General features: G+C 44.4%; 1 protein-coding gene across 11 annotated transcripts in view; it reads left to right on the forward strand.

Annotated features, from left to right (window-relative positions):
• IQSEC1 (IQ motif and Sec7 domain ArfGEF 1) overlaps positions 1-20,581 on the forward strand; it is a 281,533-nt gene that overhangs the window by 101,566 nt on the left and 159,386 nt on the right. For 6 of the 11 annotated variants that reach the window (XM_039559071.1, XM_039559075.1, XM_039559074.1 and 3 more), the window contains one exon: positions 20,005-20,091. The exons of 4 other annotated variants lie outside the window; for them this stretch is intronic. In XM_039559071.1, the coding sequence (XP_039415005.1) occupies positions 20,005-20,091 (87 nt within the window). Of the gene's footprint in view, positions 1-11,217; positions 11,710-20,004; positions 20,092-20,581 lie in introns of those variants that run through there. One more of the 11 variants, XM_039559084.1, reaches the window with a different exon arrangement.

The following is a 20,581-nucleotide window of genomic DNA, read 5'->3' on the forward strand; positions in this document are numbered from 1 at the left end:
AGCTGGGTAGTCCATCATAACTGTAGTAGCATTGTCAGCAAACTATTGCTGGTTGGTTTGATATATTTGTGGTTAGTTCTAGATTTTAATTTTGATTGTGTTTTAAGTTAGGCTAAAATTACTATTTTTCTGGGGCAAACATTACAAGAAATGTCTAGTTTATTATTTAGTAAGTTGGAAGCCAATTAACATTTTTTCCAGCAAGAAAACTATTCTTTGAAACATCTTTGAATACATTTTTAAAAAGACAAAACCCCTGCCCTGCTCTGGCTGGTGGAGCTGGGATTAATAGGGATGCTTTTCTGAAGTTCAGCTGAAATCCCCCAGCCTGCACACCTCTGCAAACAGAAGAGATTTACTGACTGCAGCTTTGATGCTGCCTCCAGTGCCATCTGTCTCCCTCCTGACTGGTGACAGTGGCACATTGCCCTGCTCCCTGTGCCCAGAGGAGCACTGAGAAGCCCAAAGGCATTTATGTCTGGAAGTTACATCCCAATCATCTGCCTGGTGAAGTTCCTGTCAGCGTTTTTATTAACAGGCCTTCAATCATCCTCCTCCTGTGAGGAAGAAGAATCTTGAACCTGCCGTGAAAAACAATTTTGTTGGGTCTTTTCAGGCAGAAGGGCAACTGTGTGGGGCAAGGCTCTCAATAGAATTGAGGATTTCGGAGAGGGAATGAGAAGCAGTCATTCACCCTCTCCTGGAATCACAGCTGCTGAGCTCAAAGTGAGGCTGCTTAAGAAAAGAGAAATATTTTTTTCTCGTAGAGCAGAATGGAACCTTGCAATGCTCTGTCCCAGAACGTGGTTGATACTGAGTTCATCCAGGTTTAAAAGACAGTCGTGGATGAAAAATGTACCCAGGCTTATTAACTTCTGAGATTCTCCTGTGGCTGAGGACTCACTGAACTGAAACTTCTTGGAAACAGGGATTCAGAATATTACTAAATTGCAGAACTGTTCAGAGTAAGTGACCTGGGACAGCATCTACTCCAGCCTTCTGTTCAAAGTCAGATCAACCCGGAACTGGACCAGTTTGCTCAGGGTCTGTCCAGTGAGATTTTGAAAAAGCCCAAAGTTGATGGTTTCCTAACTGCCCTGGGGCTCTGTTCCAGTGCTTTGTCATCCTCAGAGGGAAAAAAGGACTTTTTAGTCAGGAATTCCCTGTCCCAGTTTGGCTTCTGTCCCATTCCCCATCCTCAGCCACCTCCTCTCAGGTACCCCAAAGCTGCTGCTGCCTCCAGGCCGAACACCCCCAATTTCCTTCCTTTCTGTCCCATTCTCTGGTGGGGGTCTATGGGAGGTGGGGTCTGCTGGACAAAACTGGCCTTGCCAAGCATGGGATCTCCTCAGGAATTGCTGTTTTATCAAGACTTTTATTCTGATAGCCCATGTCAGAAACAAAGGTCAAGAACTTTGTATTTTCATTGTTTTTTCTGGAATTTTTAAAGTTCTTGCTTGGATTTTTTGTGAGGTTTTTTGTTTGTTTGGGAGTTTTTGTTTGGGTTTTTTGGTTTTGTTTTTCTGGCTGGATGTTGATTTTTTTTTTTTTTAAATAATCTTAGATGGTGAAATTAAATGCTGTTCTGATATTTTGTGTGTGGATTTTCAAAACACCAAACTGAGGTATGTCCCCGTGGTGTGGTTCCTGCTCAGGGTGTTCTCTGGTGATCCACAACACAACTACACAACAAATTGTTTCATAACCTGCTCCTCTATTTTCGGATATTTGCATGGGAAAGAGCCTAATTGCTTTAGACAAACTGCTGTTCAAGAAGCTTATGGTTAGAATTCATTATAATATTTCTATGGTTTCTAATCCTATAGAACTGTGCACTCTACATAAAAATTGCTTTGAAAGTTTTTTATTTTGAATTTCATGACAAGTAGAATAAACATCACAGTAATGTATTCTAATTGTGTTATTAATTGTGCCCTAAAAAAGTTCTGATGTGTACAGTGAACTCAAAATTTGGTATGTACTTTATATTTAATTCCCCAAACTACTTCTTGTAGTATGTACTGTTGATAGCTGCTGTCTGTGGAAGAGGATTGAAATGGGATAAACACACAGGATTGCTCCTGTTTTAATTATTCTGACATAGTATTAGAATTTCTGGCATTGTTTCAAGCAATTTCTGCATATAAAATAATAAAAAAGTTCCATGGCTCGACCCTGTACCTGCACACTTTTCAAGATGCTGCCCTTGGTTGAACTGCTCAGTATCTCAAATTTCAATTTGAAATGGGGAAGTCTGCTGCAGCTGCCCCATTTCTGGGGATTTAACAACAGAGGCTTGCTAGGAGCTGTCCTAATTGCTTGTGTCAGTCTGAAAGGTCATTTAAATTGCTTAAATATGCTTTTAATATTTATAACCAAAGGGGGCTATGCAACTATGAATAAAAAATAGAGGCAGTAGTTGATGCCTTAAAAAAACCACTTGTAGAGGTTTTTAGGATTGCTCTGGCAGAGCCCGACTTGAAGGCCCTGCATTCCCAAGGTCATTAGTACCCAGAGTGGCTGCTGCCCACGAGGCCTGAGCGTGGCTGGGCTCCAGCAGGCTCTGGGATGAGGGGCTGGGCTCCAGCAGGCTCTGGGATGAGGGGCTGGCCATGGCTGGGCTCCAGCAGGCTCTGGGATGAGGGGCTGGGCTCCAGCAGGCTCTGGGATGAGGGGTTGGACTCCAGCAGGCTCTGGGATGAGGGGCTGGGCTCCAGCAGGCTCTGGGATGAGGGGCTGGGCTCCAGCAGGCTCTGGGATGAGGGGCTGGCCGGTGCTCCTGGGAGCAGCTGCTCGGCCAGCCCGGAGCTGCTGCACCACGGAGCAGCTGCCATGCCAAGGCTGCTGCCAGCAGAAGGAGCTGAAAATGGCACTCGAGGGGTTCTTTGTGTCTACAAGTGTGTGCTCTGTAGGCCTTGTGAGCAAAAGAGTCTTCTGTGTGCAGACTCGAGTGCTGCTGCCTTTCACGCTCTGAGCTCCGCGTGCACAAGGGGTTTGTTTGTTTGTTGGTTGAGGCTTTTGCAGAAGGACCTTGAGAGGATGGAGACTTGATTTTTCATTTGCTCTTAATTGGCCAAAATCCTCTGCCTGGGCACACTGGGGTTGCTCAGCCTGGAGCAAAGGAGGCTCAGAGGGGACCTTGTGGCCCTGCACAACTCCCTGACAGGAGGGGGCTGTGGCAGGGGTCAGGCTCTGCTCCCAGGGAACAACAGGACAAGAGGAAACAGCCTCAAGTTGTGCCAGTGGGATTTCAAGTTGGATATGAGGAAATATTTCTTCACTGAAAGAGGAGTTAAACATTGGAACAGGATGCCCAGGGCAGTGGTGGGATCCCTGTCCCTGAAGAGCTCAAGAAATGAGTAGATGTGGCACTGGGAGATGTGGCTTAGTGGGCATGGGGTTTTTTGGTCAAAGGTTGGACTTGATCTTGGAGGTCTCTTCCTGCCTTCCCGATTCTATATTAGAAGCTCCAGAGAGCCAGCACTGACATCTACATGCTTGGTTTAGAACTAAACTTACTATAAAATTTGTATTAAAATTATTATTAAACTGAAGAGTTGCGGTGGGAAAAATGAATCGTGTTTCGGGTGGTGCTGGGAGTAGTGGTTTGCATGAAGACTTTATCCAAATCATAACTTGCATTATAAAAATGAAAAAAAGTTGGGGAAGAGCAAGAGGGTTGGCAAAGGGAATCCTCTACCAGAGTGGGAAAACTCAGAATATCCCAACAGTTACCGCTGTCCACAGTTCTGTATGACTTGTCTCAATTTGGAGCCAAAAGGGTGTTAGTGAATTTAAATAAATATTACAAAAAAGTATCTTAGTGTGTACTGGAGAAATGCTGGTGGAAAGAACCTTTGAGACTTAAATGCATTTAGATTTGGGCTCCTGTCTTTGGCTGCTGTTGTCTCGCCAGCCCCTCTGGAAGTGCAGGATGAGTTCTGTGTGTGCAGAGTGTGGGTGTGTGTCACCCAGAAGAGCTGAGTGGGGCGGGAGAGGAGGCAGCCTGGCTTGTTGGGTGCTGTGGGATGTGGGATTGGCTCTCGGGGGGAAGGTGTTTGGATGGATGTCTCAAAGCAGAGCCCTGTGGGTTTGTTGTTGCAGCTCTGAGCAGCACGTGCTGAGGCACATGTTGTTTGGATTCTCGTGTTCAGCTGACTCATCTCCAATCACTCTGGCTGCAGGAGAATTCAAGGACTGAGAACATCCATTGAATATTGGTGCTTTTGAGTGTTTCAGGCAATACAAGTGGGTTTTTTTCACACTTCCATTGTCTTAAAACTGTCAAAAAGTTCCTGTCTTAAATCTGCCATAATTCTGCAGATTCATCTGTGAAGTGTCCCCTGCTTTTCCTGCAGAGAGCAGATGAGGAGAATATTCCAGATGCTTTTCCTTGTGCAGCTGTTCCAGAGGTTTTCTTGCCCACCACACAGGTTCTGTATGCATGTCCTGTATTGACTGACAGGGCTTTTTATCCCGAGAAATCCCCTTTGGATATCCCATCGCTCTCCTTCTGTAAGTTACAACTTCAAGTGCTGGGAGCTGTTCTCTTCCTGCATTCCTCCAGTATTGAAATTCATTCCTCATTGCCCAGAGCAGCTGGGGCTGCCCCTGGATCCCTGGCAGTGCCCAAGGCCAGGCTGGACATTGGGGCTTGGAGCAGCCTGGGACAGTGGGAGGTGTCCCTGCCCACAGTGGAACTGGATGGGCTTTAAGTAAAGTTCCTTCCACCCCAAACCATCCTGTGACTCTGAGGTTATTCCACTGAAAAGTTCTTATTTGAAATTACTGACCTGATGACCCTACATCAGCAAACAGCACCAAACTGGTGTCACTCCATGTTCTAGGAGCTGCTGAATATTTAAGCTTGTAGGGAATTTAAATTCCATGCTTGCTGTTGTAAACGTGATAACTTCCTGCTCCAGTCAGCACTGCATCCATGGAATATCCAGCTAGGCTTTGGTTTATACTTACCCTGGGGAGAGAGCTGCCATTGGTGTCTCTATTAACACACTGACAGATATATTGACATCAGTTGTCTTCAGTCTTGCCTGTTTAATTAATAAAATTGATCTGCTGAGCATCTAGCTAATAATTCTGGGGCAAATATTCCAGCTAGTCTTGTTACTAAAATGGAGTTTCAGCCTCTTGCTGTGGAATCTGCCATGAGTCTGGTTGCCACAATAATTTAATGATTGTTAATTTGTAGTCTTTCCTTCATCTAAAGTGCTTAAGCTGGATTTTTATTGCAACAATTAAGGACAAAATAGTTAAAATACCTTCACAGAAAATAAATGCAAAGGAATAATCATAAAATCCCAGCTTATTTTTATGTAGAAAAGATGAAACAAATAAATTTAATGTCAGTGTGTTATATAAGACCCATTGAAGAGCAGCTGCAGTCAGAGTTTAAAGCTAGGAATAAAATACATGATTAATATGCACAAAGGATGTAGGAAACACTTCTGAACTTCTTTTATCCATTTGTAGCCCAGTTGACTGCTTTTCTGGCTTAGCTAATTGTTGGGTAAATGACTTCCTAATTCTGGGTTAGGTCAGAAAAACACATTAAAGAATAAAACCATCTGCAGTGTCAGTGACTCGTGGCATCCTGGGCTAGAGACAGGCACTTCTCTTATCTCTTCTCCAGTGATTAATGATTACACTGCCCATTAGTTTACTAATGTTTGTAGAGCATCTTCTGGTGGCAGCTACGGCTTCACTGAGAGCCCAGACGACGAGCAGGCGCTAATTACATCCTGCTCATTAGGATTTGTTCTGCTGCTGGCCCTTACTTGGCGCTGTACCTGCACCACCTCACAGCTTAAAGGTCCATGCACGAGGATCTGCCCTGGATTTTGCATTTTCAGCTCCATTTTTCAGAGGATGAAGGAATGAATCTCAACAAATGTTTTGGACTTATGTGATGAATAGGGGAAGAAATATATATCAAATAAACCCTAGCAATTAAAAACCTTTCCCAGACTCGCAGAAGCAGAACTGCTTTCCAAGACATAAAGTCTTAACAGAGACATTTTTAAGGTGATCAATTTAATATAAAGCATTTTAACATTTTCAGTGGAAGTTTGTGTTAGGGCTGACTGAATGCTGCAAAATTATTTGAATTTGGGTGGGAAAGATTTTATTTTTTTAAAGGCTTCCTTTTAAAAGCAGTTGTTCTGCATAGTGGGAGGAGGTATAAATACTTGTTTAGAGCCTTGTTTTAGCAGAGTTCTTAAGTGTAGCTTAAAAGGAAGCAGTTTGTTACTTGGGGCTCGAGTCATTTAGCAGAAAACAAAGGATGTTTTAATAGTAATGTCAGGGTACAAGTTGAAAAAGGATTTATTGTGAGTGATAACACACAGATTTTTCCACAGCTCTAACTGCTGCCAGCATTGTTTAATACTTGTGAGGGACTTTTTTTGGTTTTTTGTTTTTGGTGATGAGAGACAGTAAAATTAATTCAGCAGCTACTGAAATGATGTTCAGCTGAGGCCTCATTTTGGTCAAGAAGTAGATTTAATAACTACTTCTAACTATATTAAGGGTAAATGGAAAGTATGTAAGACATAAGATATAATAGATAAATGCATTTAGCATCTATAGAAAGCTCAGAACATACAGGGATAAAATGAGTATTGCAGAGGAAATTCAACACAAGCAAATGTGTATCAACTCATCAGTAACAACCAAGCTGAAAATTAGAAGCAGCTTCCAGTGAAAGCTTTGGGGCATCTTGCTAAAATAAACAGTAGGAAAAAATTATTCAGAGGCTTCAGACAGAATTACAAAAGTTCATGAGAAATACTTCAAAATGTGATTGAAAATGAAAATACTGCACTCTGACCTGAGACATTTTTGGCAGTTCTTCTATGACTGGTTTTTTTTTGCTTTGAGCTTCAATATTTTATCAGTGGATGTTCCATGGAGGGGCACACATGCCTGCAGGGAAGAGAGCACGGAGCTGGATCCTTCCCATCATATCCCAAGCATCCACATCCCTACTGCAGCCGTTGGGGTTCTCACTCTTCCTCTGAGACACATTTTGTGCTTCAAAAGCACCAGTGCCCAGAGAAATAAGCAGTAGATAATTACATATATAATTATATAATTGTGGTGGTGGCCCAGCCTCCCCGAGGGGCTCAGGGGGCTGGAACCAGCCTTGATGAGGAGAGGCCACTGATGTGATTTGGATCCCTGTGCCAGCCTTGCTCCTCAGGAGCTGAATGGAGCCTCCACAGCACTTCAGACATGGAATCATGGAATGGTTTGGGCTGGAAGGGATGTTAAAGCCCATGGGCAGGGGCAGCTCTCACTAGGCCAGCTTGCTCTAAGACACAGCCTAGTCTCAGGTGGGAGAGTGAATATGTGAGAGTTTTTAGCCTGCAATGGAAGTTTGTCCTCTAAAAATGGTCTCTCAGGTCACAAGTTGCTGGTATGAACACCATGGTGGTCAGCTTTGTGTCCTGTGTGTGTCCATACATGAGGGTAACGCTCATTGAGCCACTTTTGCTTCCTAAACTCAAAATAACAAAATCTGGGGGCTGTGTCAGGACCAGGCGGGGTAAGGTTTTATTTTGGGGTGAGTGAAGCAGGAATAGGGAGGAGGAGCTGAGCATGCATCTTGTGTTTGAGTAGATGGTCTGAGACCTCCTGGGCAGGGGCAGGGATGTGTCCTTTGTGCCCAGTGACCTCACCCAGAACTTCAACCACGAACTGGCTTTGCTCTGGTTTTCTAGAATGAATCAATAGCAAAGCTCCTTAATCCTCCTGAGACCAACATGTTAATAACAAACAGGAGAATACAATAACTGCTAATAAATGGCTTTGCTTGATCATCTGTCTCAAAACCTTCAAGATAAATTCAGGCCCTCATTCCAGACAATATACCATGTTTGATGTTGCTCAGGTGATCTGTTTATTCCTCACAGCCATGGACAGAGCAGGAATCTCAGCAGAGAAAACTGGGTTTTGGGGACAGCTAGTGCTGTGGCTGTGCAGGTCACTGATGCTGGCAGGTTATCAGTGTTCAGAGCACTCAGTACCACTGGCCATTTATTGTGACAGCCTGTCCATGCTGCAGCCCATGGGAGTTCTTCCCAGGCACTTCAGTGGGATCAGAGTCCTTGTCTTTAATACTTTTAGGCTGTACAGTGGTTAGGATAATGGCTTGGGCATTTTTATGTCCAGTTCTTTGCACACAGTGACATCAATGACTGTACAAGTGTCTTGCTGAGCTGACTTTGTAGTGCTGGGGAGGACTCAGCCCCTGTGTCCTCAGTTCTGCCCTACTTACTGTATTTTTCTGATAAAGAAAAGCCTTTTTTTAAGTTAAAAGCTAAGGCTAAACAGCCTGTGCAGTTACTAACTCCTCACTTTGTAATATTCAATCAATTGTAAAACATCGGAGTTCATTCTGCTAAGACATGGACACAGGCAGACCTTATCCCACACTTACTCATCAGCCCCACTCCCGTTGTCCTAGGGGAGAGCTGAGGGACCCTGAACTGAAGATATGTTGGCTAAACCAGTGTTTAACTGGAATTATGCAAATGAGTCCATTATCTTGAATAAAACTGTGGAGCTTAGGTGAGTTCACAGCCAGATAGTTGTTTCCTCAGTTATTTTATCCAGACACATCCAACCAAAAACTAGAACTGAACTGAAAGCTTGTCCCAAACACAGGCAACAATGCCATGCACTGTAAAAGCGTCCCATTATCCTGTCCTCCTTGATCTGGATTGACTATCAGCCAGAGAGCACCTTTCTGAATACCTGTGTAAGTCATTCCTCACTTTTCATTCAACCTGTGCACTGTCAGACATCTGCAGAAACTGGAATTAAAGCCAGAAGAATGCACCAAGCTACCAAGCCTGTATATTCTCTTCCTCCAGTGCCACTGGTGATTGAGCTGCTTGACCTTGCAATAGCTGGGAAAGCTGTTTTATGGGTTTCTTTATGGGATGGTGTTGTTTCCTTAGCAGGCATTTATCATTTATGTGATGTATTGGTGGCTGTGATGAGCAAGTTCCAAACACACAAGCACCTCTTGAAACTGTACTTTTCCAGTGCTCTGTATTTGATACCTGCTAAAAATGAGGCAGTATTTGAGTCATTCTAAAGCTTCCCTGGAAGGCAAGATACCTTTAGGCTGTGCAGCAGAAAAGAACACTCCTCTAAATCTGTATTTCTCTGAATTATCTTAATTTGTGCAAAAGATAATTCAGTTTCCAAAGCTGACAGATACCTGTGATCATGTCAGTGCCTTGCAGTGTTGCACATCTGTGTTCAAGGTATGGATGCCCCAATCCAGGCCTCCACGTGGCATGGGGACACTTTGCTCAGGTGCCTGACCCGTGCCATGAGCCCCTGTGGGTTGGAGTTACGGGATCTGGCTCCCAGTGAAGGTTTTGGGAACCGTATCAACAGAGATACTTGGGAATGGATTCTGTGCAGCTCACTCTGCTGGGTGGGGCAGCACCACGTCAAGTGGATATTTATTTATTTCCTAAGATGAATTTATTTCCTAAGATTTATTTATTTATTTCCTAAGACGAATCCCGCTGGAGCACCTGTTGATGCTGGATCCAAGCACTACAGGCCAGTTATGTGGGGGAATGGGGAACCCCACAGGTTTCTTACTGCATTGCCATGGCACCAGCACATGGTGATGTGACTTGGGGGCCGTGGCTGCTCTGATGGTTCTACAAATTACCATCAAATTTACTTTTGTAAACCAAAGTGCACCTCTGCTAAACAGAATCATGGAATCAGGGAGTGCTTTGGGTTGGAAGGGACCTTAAAAATCACCTTGTTCCATCCCCTGCCCCGGGCAGGGACACCTCCCACTGTCCCAGGCTGCTCCAAGCCCCAATGTCCAGCCTGGTCTTGGGCACTGCCAGGGATCCAGGGGCAGCCCCAGCTGCTCTGGGCACCCTGTGCCAGGGCCTGCCCACCCTCGCAGCCAGGAATTCCTTCCCAATATCCCATCTAATCCTACCTTCTGTCAGTTTGAAGCCATTCCCCTCTGTTCTGTTGCTCCAGGCCCTTGTAAATAGTCTCTGTCCATCTTCATTTTTGGCTCCTTCAGGTACTGTGAGGCTGCAATTAGGTCACTCCTAATTTATTTGCAAATCAGTTTGGACCAAAGATCTCCTGCCTCTCTTTCTTTTTTTTTTTTTGTTTAGTTTTGCAGCATCTTTGGCAGTTCCTGCTCCCCCCGAGCCCCGGGAGCTGCGTAGGTGCATCAGGAGGATTTGGCTGCCCACTGCCCCCTCTCCCTCTGGAAATGGGACAACTGGCCATGGAGTTGGTCACTTGACCATGGCACATGAGCTGCCCTCATCAGTGTGTTCTGGTGTGTATTTAACTTAATAATGTGAGCAGATGGTCATTATATTGATTCATGAAGGAAGGGAGGAAGCTTGGCTTGGGAACGTCAGGGCTGAGTGCTGAGCATCGGAGCTGGGCAGGATGCAGGGAGGGGAGGAAAAAAGCACATTGTTGTGCTCTGTGGGGTCTGCTGCTTTGGGTTTTTGTTTGGTTTTCTCTTTCACAAAGTACCACCCAATAAAATCAAGTCGAGGTGACTCATCAGGCCTGTAGAAATGATCATTTCCCTGGAGAGGAGGCTCTTAGAGCACAAGCAGGATGGTGTTGAAGTGTTTGCACCACTGGTGGTGCTAAAACGGGGGGAGATGGGGAGGCAGTAGCCTGTAGAGTTGTGAAACTTCTCACTCTGCTGTTGCTATTAAAGATGACAGCTCTTTTGCAGGGAAAAGGTAACAATGAAGTAATAATCCTTCAGTAATTTTTTTTGTTTAAATCTCTTCCCATTTAGTAGGATATAACTGGAGATTGAAGCTAGAAGCTAATTGTATAAAATATTCAGCCACTCTCCTTGTTAGCCAAACTGGGAAGTTCACAAATCCCCAACCTGCAGCAGCTCGCAGGAACAGCTTGATTTGGTTCTTAATTCTGCAATTTTCACAGGACAAATGCTGCATAGAGAGGAATATTCTCCTGAGCAAGAGCTTAATCTCGTGTTTAGGTTCCTGTTTCTCTAGTTGCTGATTAGCTTTGCTGTCTTATCAGTTTATGTCATAGTATGTGACTATAAATTGACTTTGCAGGGAAGAGGGAATACGTTCGTCTTCACAGATGCTGCTGTTTCCATGGAGATAAAAGGACCAATGGCCTTTTCTTGGTTTGGACTGTACTACAGTGAGCAGGCAGAGATGGTGCATTCGAAAATGCAACATTTGGTGCTTTGATATTTCCGTCTAAATATCAAATGAGAAAGCATATTGTTTTTTCTTGGTGATGAAGTTGAACAATAAATACAGCTTTGGGACTTTTTCTGGAAGCAGAAAGCGAGCCCACCAGGAATGTGAGAACAGCGTGGCTGGTTCATGCTTGCTAAACCTCCTCTCTGGGAAAAACCTTTTGGCTTTGCAAAATATAACCCTGTAGAGCCTTTGGGTTTATCTGATGCAGTGTTTGATGCTGGTTACATCACCAGCTTACTTATCCGTGATGTTCCACCGTGGCTGAGCCTGAATGAGCGTGCAAAAGCTGTGAATGTGATTTTTTTTTTCCCCACTTTTTTTTCTCCTTAAGAAAGAGCTTTTCTACCTCAGATTGTGTGAAAGAAAATATAAATACCAAGCCCACCCCCCACTCAAGGATGGCTTGCAGAAGGTGTTATTTGTGAGTACCTTTTCCTTCTTCATCTGTCGTCACGTCTCTGATATCTGTGTTGAGGATTCCAGAAGTGGGAGTAGTGATCAGTTTATTGTTGGGTAGGTTTCTTTCCATGAACCATTTTTAGGGTGTTACCTTTTTTGGCAGATGAATGCTCTGTATATTAAACATGTTTAGATGGTGATGATGCTGATTGTGTTTGTGCATATGGGTATTTAAAAACACAATGTAATAAAGTGAGTAGTCTATGTTTAGCAGGGAAAAAAACGAGGAAACCCTTCACTTTGCATCCAAGCAGCAATGCAGGGTGCTAGGAATTCTGTCTATGATGAGTCAAGGATCTCTCTTCCATTTTGTTCGAATGCTTTGTCATATTAGAGTGCAATCTGTCTTTTCAGCACAGAAATACAGACAGAGGGACATGCAGTGCAGCCTTGAGCAGTGGGATATCGAGAAGGCAAAATGTCACTGTGATTTTGCTGTTATGTTTATGCTGAGCAGAACCTAAAGGTGCATTAATTGGTTACTGTTCCCTGGAGTTTCTGGAGGGTTGACACAGGAGTTGGTTCTCCCGTGGGCTGGAGGCTGAGCAGCCCCTGGGGGAGCTGAGCCTTGGCTCGGGGCTCAGGGCTCGGCCGCTCCGGAGGACGATGCCGAAGTTCCCGTGCTGGTGGTGCTGGGATGGATGGGGACACACAGGTGGTTTGCTCCAAAACGGGCACAAACCAGGCAGGAAAGGGCCCTTGGATTTGTCCTCACCCCCAGTCCAGGGGCTTGGAATGGCTGTACCTCTGTTTGCAGTTCTGAACCCCGGTTAACCATCCGCCCCCTTAAGGGTTAAATTTGAGCTTTCCAGAGGATCCTGCATGAAACACACGCAGGTGTCATCCCAAGCCTTTTCCAGTTCTTTTAGCAGTGCCTCTGAGTGCCCTGATTTGAGTAAATCTGCTCCATGTTCAGTAGCACCATCCACACACAGGCAGAGTGAATCCAACTATTCAAAACCAAACTCCTCAAATAGAATAACACAGGAATATTGGAATCCATCTTAAAGTTTTCTTTAGCTTTTTGTGTTGTGCTGAAGGGGTGAATGGTTAAGTTGAAATGGTTTAAAGTCAAAATAAACGTGGAGCCTTTTGTAGGAAGTTGAAATAGAAAAAGTAAACTTAGAAAACAGGTTGCAGCCTTCCAGGTATGCACGGATCAGCTTTAAACATCCTGCTGTGTGTTTGTCCGTGGGAGAACAGTTCTGTTTGTGTTGGACTCCATTTGCACTTGGGTCCTGGGATTTGGGGATTCTGTAACTCTCAGCAGGGAATGGATTTCCTACAGTGCTTATCATGTGGGGGTAAGGGATATTTAATCCCTGCATGTTGCTGTCTTTAACAGTGAGGTTGCAGTCTTATTTACAGACCCAGCTGGTGCAGTATTTTCCTGCTTTGCTGCTTACACCTTTGATGTCTTGTACCCACCTCAGCATGTTGCTGTAGAAAACAAGATGTGGACTCTGCCTCCTACTATAATTCTGTGTTTTAACTCCCGTGTAAGAGAGCTGATGCTGATTGTTGGCAAGAGGAAAATGTAAGCTGGGATTTTTTTTTTTAAGAACTTACTCTTAAGAACACATGTGTATAGAAAATCCTCATGTTCTTAAAAACGAACGGGTTCTGAATACTGAAAATATATGTTAAACTGTTATACACCAGTTCTTCGATGCAGGAGTAAGTTTTCAGATGAAACCTTACATATAATAACTCTGTCAGTGTTCTTGTAATATATATATGCCAAAGATTTTTGCCATTAAAAGTATATTTTTTAAGATAAAAATATCTTTTTACATCTTAAAGTGTAGAAAGCCTGGTTGTTGCTGTTCTAAAAAAAGCTGAATAACAGTGTCACACTACTTGGATTAGTGAAAGCATTTTTTCAGCTGCTGCACTGAATAGAACATATGTCACTGGAGCATTGTTTCAAGTAACAGGATTTGCCTTGCTGTAAATCTCTCACGCTGAATCTGGGTAATTTCATCCTTTGTGCTTTGCTGTTTTGCCTCTTTCATCAGCTGCAAATCCAATATGTACAACTGGCACTGCTCAGCTTTGGGTTTACTGTGGTTATTGCTCTGTGAGATTAGAAATGTGACTGTGTTTTGTAATGGCAGTTGTAGTTTCTTGAGGATTTCTGGGACCTAATTTAATGATGTGGGAAACACAGGAAATATACGGTGAATATATCCATTTTCTGATTTAATCTGAAAGATATTTTCCTTCTCTCATGTCTCTTTGCTCTTAATTTATGGGTTTGGACTGTGTGGGGTCTTTTCTACAGGTTTTGACAGCTCCCAGTAAGCACAACTGACACAAGTGCATCTTATGAGTCCTGTGAATTATTCTACATCCATAGATGGGGTTCTAGTAAGACTTAAAAGGAAATGTTTGTAATTAGAAGTGTCTACATATTAATAGTCCTAATTAAATCACCCTAGTTCCAGCTAACCCAGGATTGGAGGCTGCCTGCAAACTGTGCAGGGATGCAGAAGGGTCCCCTCCTGCCTGTTTGTGTCGGCTGGTACTGCATTTTCATGAAACCAGAAAAAGTTTATAATAATTATTTGTAATTCTCTGTAATGCTAGTAAGTGTTGTGTTCCAGGATGGGACAAAATAATGGCTGTTCCTTGTTTAGTATGCTGGGACTGTCGTGGTTCCATTCTCCCAGGAGATGGTAATTATTTGCAGGCCCTTTGATAGAGGAGAGGTCAGTGAGAGTGTGCCTGATGATTCCATTGAAAAATCCAGCTGTGGGCACTTGAGTTGGGAATACACAAAGGGAAGCATTATTCCAAACAAGAACTCCCAGTCTGCATTTATGCTGCGCCGTGTACAAATGCTGCTATTAAATCGTTTTGATGACAACCAAATCTGATGAATTCTGGAACGAAATTCAGTGGTCTGTACTCTGGACAGTGTGTGCTGCTCGTTTGGAACTGCAGGCTTTATTGAGCATCCTTGTAGCTGGTGAAAATATCTTTCATTTCTGTGAAAAGGAAATGGCATTCTAGAATGCTTTTAACCAGGTCCTGACTATTGCATGGAAGGGGAGGCAGAGATGGAAGGAGGGAGATGCCAACAGAGCAGCTCTGCAACATATGGCTGTGCTGTTTGTGATATGTGGGTGAGTTTTTTGACTCTCAAAGTCCATGCAGAGTAATTACACTGTGTTTACCTGCCAGGAGCTGTCCTGCTGCCTCCCTGGGATTTGGTGTCCAAGAAGCTGTGCACAAAGAGCCATCTTGTGCACAGGGAATGAGGGAATGGAGGGAGGAGTTGTGGTCTCCTGCAGTGCGTGGTGGTCTCTGCTGTGAGCTGTAAGTTTTTACGTATGCAGCCATAAAAGCAACAGCAGCATTTAATTTTGTAGGGTTGCCATCCAAAAGAGTGTGCCAGGAAGTTCATTAATAATAACAACACTGTGAAAAAACATAATATTTTCTGTGTGCCACCACAGCCTCTCCTGGCCGTGCTTGGCTGCAGAGTGCTGGACATCCAGTGGGGTGAAGTGAATAGGAAAACAGAGAAGGTTTTTCAGTGCTACTTCACAAGCCAAAATCATACTGCCCTGTGAATTTTAGGTACAGAACAGTAGGAATTTGTCCTTGGAAATGGGAATGTGTCATGTGCTAAATCACCTCGTAGTGGCCACGGCCACAGCCAGCTGCAGTCACTCCTCGGCTGGGACAGCGGGAGCTGCTGTGAACAGCTTCCTGCTGCTTTCTCTGCTTTCCAAAAAGTTGTCCTAGGGGTTGGGTCAGGGAGTTCATTCTGAAAACACTCCTAGCAGGTTAATAAACTTGTTAATTAGCAAGCATTTAGCTGGAGTTGATGTGAGTCCATATTATTATGACTTTTATTGTTTATCACCTATCTGGATATCCTTCTGATTATATTTCAAACGCTGTTCCTCATGAAAGAAATGGTTGGATTTGTTAAACAAGAACAGGACAGACTTTACTAGTTTTTAACTACAGTCTTTTCTATCTCAGCTGTTGCCATAACTCTGGATCAACATGAGAAAGAGAATTTCCACTTGTAAAATAACATTATTCTTCAACAGGATAAAACAGTGGGAAATGGAAGTGCTCCTTTCAATAGTTCCAATCAAACAAACCATTCTCAGCTACCTGGGGTGACATGGAGTGGATGGGCTTAAACAGGGGGTGAACTTGTCTGCCTGTCCTGCTGTTTCCAAGCTGATTTTAGAAGGATGGGTGCCCACAGGGGCCTGAGGCAGGACAGCAGCCCACTGTGCTGGGATTGTTTTCACCACATCCTCACTGCAACATGCACTATATGGAAAAATGTCCCAGAAGAAAGGGAAGAATCCTGGCAGATGGAGGGGAACAGACAGTTGTTTCAGACAAGAGGAGGGAAAGTGACTGAAGTCGTGGCTCTGGGAGGGTGCAGCAGCAAAGGGCAGTGAAGGTACGGAGCAGCTCCTGTCATCAGCCCCATCGTTAACTCCAGAAAGCTCCTTCCAGCTGTGCTCCTGCACCCATTTCCCTCAGTCTCTGAGACCACAGTCTCAGGCTTTCTGTTTGAAAACTCCTGTAGGAAGAAGCTACAGTGATGGTTTAATAATTCTGACCCACTCACAGGTTTGCACCTGCTGAAAATTCAACAGCAGCAGAATAAGCAAGGGGTGGGTGGATGTCCCGTGCTCACCACGGTGTCCTGTGCAGGGAGAGGGGACAAGCTGCCTCCAGGCTCCCAATCCTGCCAGGAGCACCTGCTGGCTCAGAGCACATTGAGAAAGCACAGGATAACCTGTTAGAGCAAAAGGAATTCCAGGTTAATGGCCTCGTGTTCTGTTCTCCCAGGTTGTTTAAAAACCAGTATTGAGAAAATTGTCTGCTGAGTTTGGGAGGCTTGTTGGGGATTGCAAGGGAGAATGAAAGGAAAAAAATAGTTGTGGCTTTATGCGATGACCAGTAAGCGATTTCTTTTCATTTGTACATCTGAGCAAGGCTCTAAACTGAAAGATTATAAAGAATGGTCGTTTCTGCTCACTGGTGGACAGGGAAGTGCTGTTAAACTGAGTGGATTCTAATGGCAAAGAGGATGGGATTTATACAGGAGTGAGAGGCACAGCCACACCTGCCTGAGGTCTGTGTGCTCCATTAGGAGCTGGGTTTCTCCTGTTCTGCTGGGGAGTGAGATGTCGAGGGTTTGGGGCACATTTGGCTCGGGTTTTACTGGCTGGCTCATCTGCTCTCACAAGAACCTCGTGTAGGGATTCCTGTGAGCACTTAGGGAGAGCTGGGAGGAACTTGGCCTGGAAGTGGGATATGGCCAAGCTTCCATGGGCACTGGGATGTTGCAGCAATGGGCCAGGAACTGAAATTACCAGGAGCTGCTTTTGTCAATTCAGTCATTTGTCCCGTGTTGGTGCTGAAGTACCTGTGCTCTATTTATAATCCTAAATCATCCTTTGAAGAACATCAACTACAGATGTGGAAACCAATCTTCACAGGGCTGACTATCTGTGAGACTGTGAACAGGAGAAGTGATTAATTCTCCTCCAAATGATTGAAATGTATTTCTTCTGATGTCTTTAGGTGTTAAAAATTAGTAAATGAATTCTAGCTTGAATGCAAACTTGTGTTGAAGGCTGATTGCATAATCTAGCTGTGAAGTTTAAAAAATAATTAAAACTCCAACCAAACCAAACAAAAAGAAGTCATTGGAACCTTAAACATTCTCTGGTATACTGCAGAGGAGTAAATGATTGCAAGGGCTGTTTTGGCAGGTGGTTGAAGGCACAAAATGCCACATATGAATCTTAAATTGCATCAGCAGATTTACCCCATTGCTTTGGGTAAAATCAGTATTAGTCAGAGGCTGTAAAGCCTGAGCCTCGTCACTGTCAGGCTGACTTTAGTCAGTGGAATCTGGAGGAACCCAAACACTGAGGCAAGCTATTCCTGAATTTTAAAATTCAGAGCAGAATGCAGACCTTGTGTTCCCTCTGTCAGGGGTGGGACAAAGATCCCGTGTGAGGAGCAGCTGAAATCCAGCCTGGTGTGTTGGACAGCAGCGACGTGGTGGTACCTCAGTCCCAGCCTGCAGCTGAACCCTGCCACCTGTGCCCCCTCCTGCACCCCTGTGGCAGTGTAGGGACCTCCTACAAACCTCTGGCACTTCCCATTTGCTCTCAGGGGACGGGACTGTTGCGTTTCTGCTGCATCTTGGAACAGGAACTTGGGGCAGTTGAGCTCCTGACCCCAGTCCTGTGCCATGGGTGAGTACAAACAAGACCATAGGGAGAACTTCCTTCTTTGCTGCTCAGGTTTTTTTGGAACCCGGGAAGGTCGGAGTAGGACAGATTCATGGAGCCCTGTGGGCAGAATTGTTTTGGAAGAGCCAGGAGCAAGCTCTGTTCAAAAAGCTTTTTTGAGCACATCTGAGTCCAGAGAGATTCTTTCATATTCTTTCATATTTCACTGGTTAATTCTCTGAAGAAAGAGAGATCTGGGTGGAAAAAAGAGAGTGGTGGAAACGGAATCTGGGGCATTCTCCTACTGATTTCCTCCATTTCCTTCTTTTGCTTCTACTGGAAAAAACCAGCTGTCCCAAGGCAGGAGGCAGCAGTTCTGCCCGTGTGAGCAGCTCCCCTGCCCGGTGTCACACTCATGCCCTGCACTCACAACCTGCTGCCCCAGCTCCGTGGATTGTGTGGAGCAACTTGTGTGGAGCAACTTGTGTGGATCTCGTGTGTTTTTCCTGACAAAAAATCCAGCTTTGGCATGTTCTGGCTGCTTTGATCAGGCCCATCAATGTTTTCAGTGATGTTCTCATCTTTCTTTTGAATTGTTCATCTTTCCAAGTGGTTTGAAGGTGCCCCATGAGCACCTGTGCCCTGTGAGGTGTTAGCAGGGTACATCCCACACTGGTGAGGTGCTTTGTGTCTGGATTGGGCTGTATTTCCAAAAGCTCGAGTACTTTACAGGAGTTACCACCTTTAAACAGAAAATCCAGCTGATCCTGGCCATGCAGTTGCTGACACAGAGTTGGCAGCAGGAATCAGAACGGGCTGACCTTGTCTTTTTTCCTAAGGATTAGTAACTCGCTCCTTCCTGAACAAAGCCTGACTTCCTTTTGCTTAACCGCTCTGTTTGATCTTGAAGAAAGTGACCTCACAGGATTCACTTTAAGCCTCTGGGATGCAGAAGAATCAAAATCAGTCTTCTGAGACCTCTGTCAAGACACCAAGAGAAAGATGGGGGGGTAAAAAGTGCATTTGTGTACACACAGAGACACACACACATCCTCTGCTAACTGTCAGGCTGGATGCTCACAAGTTAAATGAGGATTTTCAGTTTAATGGCCCCTTCCATAGGTGCCCACTCAAAGAGCTAGGAGATATTGATTTTTTTTTTTTATGATTTCCTAGAAGAATGCTGTGTCCTAAGAAGTTTGATTAGGTGGATTTATCATGGAGGACTTGCTGTGCTGGGCCTTGTTTAATGTTTCCTGGCACAAACACCAGGAACGCAGGGACGTGTGCTGTGTGGTGCTTAAAGATTTTCCAAGCTTTCCTTCAGGTGTGACCCCTTGTCTGGTTTTGAGGCTCCTCTGATTTAGTGAAACAATACCAATCTAATGATCTGGGGTGCAGAATATCTTTGTGCTGTAAGGCTTTTTTTTTGTTTTCTTTCTATGCTTTGAACAAATGACAGCAATTAAACTGCTACTGTACAGTTCCGAATATTGCTTAAAACATTGGTGAAACTGGGGTTCTTTCACATTTTCAAATGGTGTATTTTGCAATATGGCTGTGATTGCTGGGCTCAAAGAAAGCTTTATGTCCATGTCCATTGCATTCTCCCTCCTCATGCAGAGCACTGTGCTTTAATTCCATGAACAGAGAACAGCCTGACTGGTGCAGAGTAAGATGCAAGCCTAAAGCTTCATTTCCATAGGGATTTTATCCCTCAGTGTTTCAGCTTTTGCCTTCGTTCCGCGTGGCAAGGCAAACCCCAAGCCTTAAATTGGCATTTGATCTAAACCTTGCAACAAACCTTTGATTCTTCATTGCCACAGCTCCTCACCGTCATTTTGATGTGTGCATTTAAAAGCTGGGACTGTTCCCCTCTATCCCCCGGGATCCAGAATTGACAGCTGTGCCTCAAATTTCAGTCACCGTTCTCGTGAGTTTCCAATATTCCTGTCAGCACCTGCCTTCCCCTAAAAAGCCCCTTTCTCAACACCTGGTGGTTTGACTTTGTGTTTTTCCTTGTGTCGTAGGTCTTTAAATACTCTGCACCAGTTTTGCTGTCCAGCTCCATTGTACCATTCCCAGCTAGCTGTCCCTGCCACACACTCAGAGTACAGGTAAGAGTAGACATGCTCCACCCACCGCTGCTTTTTGGAGAGAGATCTGACGTTGCCATTTGACATGAGACAAGCAACTAGTTGCTTAAGTTTTAAAAGGAAAAAAAAAAAAAAAAAAGAATATTGGAATAAACATCCAATATTTTGGACGTCTTGTAGGGTAGCTGTGAACAGAGCCATCACTGCAGTGAGTCCTTCTGTCAGGCACTCTGGAATTACTCAGTAAAATGAGTGTCATGTGCTTTAACAGGCACATCCCCCTGGAAAGATAGGGAAAGGGAGGTGCAGGTTTAGTTCTTACATGACAAATATGCTGAAATATTTATATAATTTATGGAGGATATTGATGTTGTTCAGGGCAACACTTTTTTTTAACCCCTGCCTGTTCCATGCCAGTAGCTGAGGAATCCATCCATGTGTTTAACCCTCTGAAGGTTAAAGGCATGGACCTGCACAGGGCTCAGCACTGCCTTGGATTTGAATGAACTAA

The sequence above is a fragment of the Corvus cornix genome, chromosome 12, assembly GCF_000738735.6.
Source record: "Corvus cornix cornix isolate S_Up_H32 chromosome 12, ASM73873v5, whole genome shotgun sequence".
Classification (NCBI taxonomy): Eukaryota; Metazoa; Chordata; class Aves; order Passeriformes; family Corvidae; genus Corvus; species Corvus cornix.